Source organism: Kryptolebias marmoratus, unplaced genomic scaffold (assembly GCF_001649575.2).
Source record: "Kryptolebias marmoratus isolate JLee-2015 unplaced genomic scaffold, ASM164957v2 Scaffold153, whole genome shotgun sequence".
Lineage (NCBI taxonomy): Eukaryota > Metazoa > Chordata > Actinopteri > Cyprinodontiformes > Rivulidae > Kryptolebias > Kryptolebias marmoratus.
The window spans coordinates 2,907-10,928 of NW_023665887.1; the positions used below are offsets into that span (position 1 = coordinate 2,907).

Sequence of the window (8,022 nt, forward strand, 5' to 3'; positions counted from 1 at the left end):
TGTAGGGTTGTGTTTGTTAACGGGACTCTGCAATATTGCGTGGACATCGGGGGCAGTTCTCCTGGATTGGCAGACCGGGGTGGTGGTCCCCTTATTCAAAAAGGGGGACCGGAGTGTGTGTTCTAATTACAGAGGGATCACACTCTTAAGTCTCCCTGGTAAGGTCTATTCGGGGGTTCTGGAGAGGAGGGTCCGTCGGATAGTTGAACCTCGGATTCAGGAAGAGCAGTGTGGTTTTCGTCCTGGTNCGTGGAACACTGGACCAGCTATATACCCTCAGCAGGGTCCTCGAGGTGCATGGGACTTCGCCCAACCTGTCTACATGTGTTTTGTGAACTTGGAGAGGGCGTTCGACCGTGTCCCTCGGGGAATCCTGTGGGGGGTGCTCCGGGAGTGTGGGGTACCAGGCCCTTTGATACGGGCTGTTAGGTCCCTATATGACCGGTGTCAGAGCTCGGTCCGCATTGCCAGCAGTAAGTCGGATTCGTTTCCGGTGAGAGTTGGACTCTGCCAAGATTGCCCTTTGTCACAGATTCTGTTCATAACATTTATGGACAGAATTTCTAGGTGCAGCCAAGGTGTTGAGGGGATCCGTTTTGGTGGCCTTAGGATTGCATCTCTGCTTTTTGCAGATGATGTGGTCCTATTGGCTTCATCCGGCCGTGATCTACAGCTTTTACTGGAGCGGTTCGCAGCCGAGTGTGAAGCAGCTGGGATGAGGACCAGTGCCTCCAAATCTGAGGCCATGGTCTTGAGCTGGAAAAGGGTAGAGTGCCTTTTCCGGGTCGGGGAAGATGTCCTGCCCCAAGTGGAAGAGAGGAAAAATGGAGCGGGAGATTGACAGGTGGATTGGTGCAGCGTCTGCAGTTAAGCAGACACTGTACCGGTCTGTCGTGGTGAAGAGAGAGCTGAGTCAAAAGGCGAAGCTCTCAATTTACCAGTCGATCTACATTCCTACCCTCATCTATGGTCACGAGCTTTGGGTAGTGACCAAAAGAACGAGATCGCGAATACAAGCGGCTGAAATGAGTTTTCTCCGCAGGGTGTGTGGGCTCTCCCTTAGAGATAGGGTGAGAAGCTCGGTCATCCGGGAGGGACTCAGAGTAGAGTAGTGCCGCTGCTTCTCCACATCGAGAGGAGCCAGTTGAGGTGGCTCGGGCATCTGGTTAGGATGCCTCTTGGACGCCTCCCTGGTGAGGTATTCTGGGCACGTCCAACCAGGAGGAGGCCCAGAGGAAGACCCAGGACACACTGGAGAGACTATATTTCTCGGCTGGCCTGGGAACGCCTTGGGATTCCGCTGGAGGAGCTGACCCAAGTGGCTGGGGAGAGGGAAGTCTGGGTTTCTCTGCTTAGGCTGCTACCCCCGCGACCCGGCCCCGGATAAGCGGAAGAAGATGGATGGATGGATGGATGGATGGATGGATGGATGGATAGATGGACTAAATATAAAAGGGAATATAAAAATGCCAATTACTTATTTATGTGTTTCTTTCACTCATTTATTTATCATTTATTGATTTATTTTACCCATTTGTATTTCTTTCACTCATTTATTTTTCATTTATTCAGTTAATTTACCCATTTATTTATTTAATTTTGGCTGAAATGGCTCTCCATAGAAGTGTGCACACAAGATCAAAACCACATAGCATTTCTTTGAACCTTTTTGTTTTATAACATGTCATAGAAAAGAGCTTTTGTACTATTTCAGATGCCCCATCTGCATTTTCCTGACTTGGTGTGGGTTCTGCTGCTCAGCCTGTTGCTCATCTGCATCCCTGTGGCACACACAGCCAAGTGTCCACAGCAGTGTGTTTGTGACCAGATCCTGCTCACTGTCTCCTGTGTTAACAAGAATCTGACCAACGTTCCTTCCACTGTTGATGAGGTTTCTTTTCACTCACATAAATTAACATTTTCTGCAGTGTTCTTTCCACTAAATACAAGAATTAAAACATTTTTGTTTTGCTTGTTCTCTTTCTCTCCTTAAAGATCACAGTCAAATTGGATCTTCGAAGTAATGACCTCCAGGAAGTTCCTGCCGGCGCTTTCAAACACACTCCCTACCTTACTCACCTGTCACTGCAGCGGTGCAACATCCGCAGAGTTATGGAGGGGGCTTTCCGTGGCCTCGGCCGCCTGGTCTTCCTAAACCTTGCCAACAACAACATAGAGATACTTTACCAGGTGATGGAAAACAGACATACAAAGCCAGACGCTGTACAGGGTTTCTCCTTTTCTCACATGAAAATGCTTCTACACTCTGACTGTAGCTTCAACTGTAGCTTCAGTGACTTTGGTTGGTTTTTCTTCTCTCATTTTTTTTGTGCAAAAGTGCACTTTTGGCTTGTTGTAAAACCATTTTATCTCTAACATAGTCATACTGTCCATTGTCCTTAGGTGGAGGCAGGATGTCCAGTTATGTCCTCATTGTTCTTCCTCTGAGAAGCTGGAAAGAGGATTCACCAGTTGTGGCATGAGGTGATGCCTTGTATCTGTGAAGCATTTCAGTAACTGTAGGCTTCCAGGGTTATTGGGTAGCTTGTGTTGCTTAAATGGAGTCTTTCCTGAAGACAGTGGACACTTGTTAGTTAGGAATGCCATGACAGTGTTTGTCATAGCATTAAGAGTAAATGCTACTTCTTGCCATTTGCTGAAATAATCAGCAAGGGTGATGGCAAACCTGCAGTCATAAGGCCAATGTTCAAATAGACCCACAATGTTGACAGCAATGTGTTGAAGTGGACTCTCTGCAAACTTGATATAGTGGAGTACTTCCTCTCTGCTAGAGACCTGTTGCAAGAAGCAAAAGCAGCAATGTGCTCCACATTGTCTGAGTGCAACTGTGTAAGAATGACTCCGAACCCATAGTCTGAGACATCTGTTGTGATGAATGTTAGCAGTTTAGGGTTGTAGACGGCAAGTAGAAACTTGCCAAACCAGGTGGTCAGACAGATATACAGGAGCAGGGACAGTTGGTATAAGTGGGTTAGTAGGGCTCAGAGTCTTTCCAAAGGGCTAACTTTTTACAGCCCTATTCATTTAATGTATTTTGTGGTGCAGAATTATTGACAGACGTCTTGTCCTGCCCCCTTGGTTTGCAGCTTATTTGGGCTAATTTAGTTCAGCATGGGTCAGCCCAAAGCCACGAGCTTTAGCCAATGAGGGTGGATGTACAATAATGTGCTTCAAGCACAAGTGTATGTGGGTTTGATTTGGCATGGACTGAGTATGATGTCAAGCAAGATAAACGTAAACTAGGTGGATTATTTTATTTATTTATTATTTTATTTATTTTTCTCACCCATTTTCCTTAATATCTTTGGGGGAAAAAACGGAAGTGTAGAGGTTGGGTGCGGATGGACCGCTTTTCAAAAGGAAAAGTGGCAAAACCAAAGTTTTCTGTGACTTGATTTTAATGAAAGGACCGGCTAACAGCAAGTTAACAAATCTAGAAAAGGTAAGTCTCATTTAAATAAAAAAAAAACTGCACTTTCAAATATTGCATGTTTTGTTTGATTTTATCAGTGTGATTAGTAATTGTGTTAAGGAGTGTGGTGCAGTAGTATGCAAAGCTGTTTGACTGGGAAAAATAATCTGAAATAATTAAAGTTGCAACCCTTTAATGCAGGGGATTAAGTATTTGATAGCTGACAGAGGCTCTGTGTAAGCTATCTGTTAGCCCACCCTACAAATATCCCCACCAGCCACCACTGTACAGAAGCCTGCCCAGTCAGGGCCTTATAGGTCACCAATAAAACTTTAAAATAATTTCCAAAACAAACTGGGAGCCTATTGAAATTTAGGAAGTTTGAAGCCACCTAAACTTTTATTTTAACGAGGTAGTCAAATAGTGGTTTAAAAAAAAGAAGAAGAATGATTGCACTTTAACTGTAGGTAGACCTGAGTGTTGTCTGCATAGGACTGAAATGAAATGTAAAATTTTCTTAAAAAGAAGCTTAAAGGGAGCATAACAATGGAAAGTAAAATGGGTCCAACAATAGATCCTTGGGGAACTCCAAGGGGCCTGAAGAAGAAGAAGCAGATTCTCCAAGACTTACAGAGAAACTCCTCTGTCAGACAGGTAATACCTGAACCATTCTACTGCTGTGCCTTTGATACCCCATTGCTTCATTGCTCAGGCAAGTCCTAAAAGAACTTAGCTGAAAAAGTTTTTCATGTGTTATGAAACTAGTAAGACTGCGACTATCAGGATGGAGAGGCAGTTGGTGGAAAGCCGACCTTAAATAAATCTGACTGTAATGTGTGACATTGGCCAGTTTTGCCAACAGGTCTTCCATATGAGGCATAGAATGACAGTCTATTATCACACTTTTATTGGGTTTACAGAGATCAACACAAAGCCTCAAGTCTCCTTTGCATTTTCGTGCCACCACTAGAGGACTCACCCATTCAAATCTGTCCACTGGGTCAATGATGTCTGGTTGGAGAAAGTGCTTGAGCTCTTGAAGTAGAGTAGATAACACCTCAGTATATGTATTCCCTACAGTTGTTTTCGACAATGCGAGCTTAAAAGCCCACAATCCACTTCCTGAAAAGGGATCTTATCCAAAGGCAATGTCTCAACTTGGAACCCAGGCCCCATTGCCACTCAGCATAGCTGTATCCCAGATATCTCTCTCTGCTGAAACTTTTTCATGTACCCTGAGTGGCAGATGTCTTAGTTTTTGGTGTACAGGTTGCACTGGGTTGTGTCTTTGAACCTTGTGGATGAATCTTTTATTACATCCAAGTTGGTGAGCTGAAGCAGAATCTACATTATTCATTATGCATGTTTTTATGTCAGTGGAAGGTTCTTTTGCATCATTCTCTTTAATGAAAGTTATTTCTCTAACAATGATGTTAATCTGCAGCGCTTTAATCAGGTCCAAGCCCAGTAGCAGTGGTGGTCTTCACTATATAGAACAGGGGTAGACAATCCTGGTCCTCGAGGGCCACTATCCTGCATGTTTTACTTGTTTCTCTGCTCCAGCACACCTGATTTGAATCAATGGGTGATTAACAGGCTTCTGCAGAACATGAATTAGGTGTGTTAGAGCAGGGAAAGAAGTAAAACATACAGGATAGTGGCCCTCGAGGACCAGGATTGCCCACCCCTTATATAGAATGATGTTAAAATGTTTTTGTTTTGATTTGCTACTGCTGCTGTAATTTGTAGGCAGCCAATGACAGGTAGGCCATATTTTGCATATCTGACAAGTTTAACTTCGGGTTCTGTCAATGGACATTGTGCAAATGTCACTTGTAGACAGTTTCTGGTTAAATAGTCAGATGCTCCAGTGTCTACATATAACACCAGGACATGGAAGTTTCCTTGTGGTGCTTCAGTGTTCATTTTGCATGTGGTTTTACCAAATGCTACAGCCATCAGCCTCACATAATTAACTGCTAATTCAGTAAGTACTGCTAATTCAGGAACAACTACTTCTCTCAGATATCTACAGTGTTCATTACATTAATCCTGTAAATATCTGGAGCTGAAAGTTTAATACACATAAAAGGTTAAAGTGGCATCATTTGTCCTAAGAAGAAGAATGTTTTATCTGTAATGGGAAAAATACTGTTTCAGTGATTCTTGCTGCATGTGACCACCATGTTTTAGTTTAGTTAGGAATGCCTTTATTCTTATCCCTATAGGGTGCCTGGATGTATGTGTTATCTGGTCCTTTTGTTTCCCCCTGACCCCTCCTGACTGTATGGAAATTTACCAGTATGCGCCTACAAGCCTATAAAGGATGTGTTCTTTATTTACCTTTCCTTTTGGTCAGCTATCTGACCCTTCTGTTCCCCCCGACCCCTCCTCATCCTACAATGGTATAAGAAGGGGGAGCTATCTGTAATGCTTCAGATTCACTCTGTTGACTCACCTCAGCTCAGTGATTCTCAGCTATATGGCTTAAATAAATTATCCTTAGACAAAACTCTTCGTTGTCCTCTTTGTTAAAGAAAATTCCACAACACATCTATCCATCCATTTTGTTTACCCACTTTTCTATGTAGTATAATGGGGGAGCTGGTGCATATCTCCAGCAGTCACTGTGAGAGAGATGGGGGACACCCTGAACAGGTCTCCAGTCCATCACAGGGACACATAGAGACAAACGAGACAAACAACCATTCATGCTCTCACTCACACCTCGGGACAATTTAGAGTTACCAATTAACCTAAAATGCATGTTTTGGTCTGTGGGAGGAAACCAGAATACAACCCACGCATGTATGGGTAGAACATATAAACGCCACACAGAAAGACTGCAGCAGGGTTGTGAACCTGCAACTTTCTTATTATAAAATGACAGCTCTAACCACTGTGTTGCTGTGCCATATGTGTCAGATATCTGAAAAATTAGGAGCAGCTGACAGAGAAAATCAGTCATATTGCAAAAAACATGGAAAGTGACATCTCATGGATTTTAATGAAACTGGGTGTGTGAATAGTACTTGGCTAGTGTAAATCTTTCCCAAAATATTTTGGCATAATATTAAGTGGTTGCCATGATATCCAGCCGTGTGTTTTGGGGCCAAATACGCCTCAAATTCAGCAAGTTAATTAGACCAAAAATGGCACTTTTCAATGCATAGAAAAAATACTATGCATCCCAAAATTTTTAAAATAAGGTCCTATTTCGAGTTCTCAAATTAGTTAAAAAACACGCTTCACTAAAAATTAAATTGTCGGAGTTTGGACCTAATCGGTGACTTCATATTCAATAGATATTAAGAAAAATAGTGTATTTTCTTATATGTGTAAAAAAAACTTAATTGACCTTTTTGAAAATGCCTCAATAAATGGGGCGGAAACTTGAGAATTTGATGCATTCTAGAGTGATTTTTGTCGTTGTAACGGTTCAACGAAACATTTACCGCCACATGTTGTCATAACAATAGCGTATGCACCAGGAGTTTTAACCATAGAAAACGACTTTCAATTGACTCGAAATATTATCGTAAGTATATTTAGTAATTTATACTAGAAATGATTGCTTCATATAATTGATTTACAACCCTTTTTCATGTAACAGTTCTTGTGGTTGCATAAGAACAAGTAGAGCTACAATGTGGAATACGTTTTTTCTCGAGACCAGTTGTCATGACTGATTAGAATTTTCTTGTCTCAGAATCAGATTCATTTGGACTCGGCACAATGAGCTGCTCATTTGCCGTGATCCCAGGACTTTTTCCACCCATTGAGTGTGGTAGCAGTTCAAGAGAATCTGAAACTGTTTTGCCACTGAATGATTGCAAACGCAATGTTCACAGTCATCTGCAATCCACCCGTACAATTGTTTATACATATATTCCTGTTTTGTAAACCATGAACCTCAGCATGGTGACTTGCTCTTGACTTTGTCATTGTGACCTGCAGACATCTTGTACGTGCAAGTGTCCATATTTCAATAGTTTGTGAGTTATCATGCAGTTATCCCTAGATATTGATTTGTATAGGTTTATTTGAAATTTAGGTGGTAGTTACTTGTTAGTGTCTCACCTTGGCAGCACTAACTGTAGAGTGTGTAAATTAAACCATTTTTACAGTTTTTGTAAGATCTTTGAACCCTGATAATAAAAATTGAGTGTAGGCCTATGCCACATAATGGTATTGCCATAGAATTGCAATAACTTTTTTTTTATTTTTTCATGGGTCACTCTATAAATGACATATGATGACAATATGATGGGTTGATCCTCACATTCTGGAATATCTTTTCAAAAAAGCCATTTTTACAGTTTCTTCATATTTTGCCAATTTTGGAATTTGGGCTTATACTGAATTGTTCACAGATTTTCCATGGGTATGGGTCAATAAATTTTTTTTCCATAAATGTGTAGCTTAGGAATCCATCTTTCATATTTATGCCAGCAAAATGGCCTACCTTGTGTCAGGAACCGTGGAGACAGAGGCGAACCCAGAACGCAGACTCATAGTTATAAATAAAAAAACTAATTTATTAAACTAAGAACCCAAACGAAAACAAAAAGCTGACGAGGCAGCAAAAA

At 41.9% G+C, this 8,022-nt stretch overlaps 1 protein-coding gene across 1 annotated transcript; it reads left to right on the forward strand.

The window, feature by feature from the left end:
• The first annotated feature begins 1,645 nt into the window (after positions 1-1,645).
• LOC119616842 (chondroadherin-like protein) lies at positions 1,646-4,989 on the forward strand. The gene is made up of 3 exons (XM_037974512.1): positions 1,646-1,891; positions 1,996-2,190; positions 2,404-4,989. Exons 1-3 carry the CDS (start codon positions 1,715-1,717, stop codon positions 2,446-2,448), a joined length of 417 nt encoding a protein of 138 aa, XP_037830440.1. The 5' UTR covers positions 1,646-1,714; the 3' UTR covers positions 2,449-4,989.
• Positions 4,990-8,022: the final 3,033 nt, after the last annotated feature.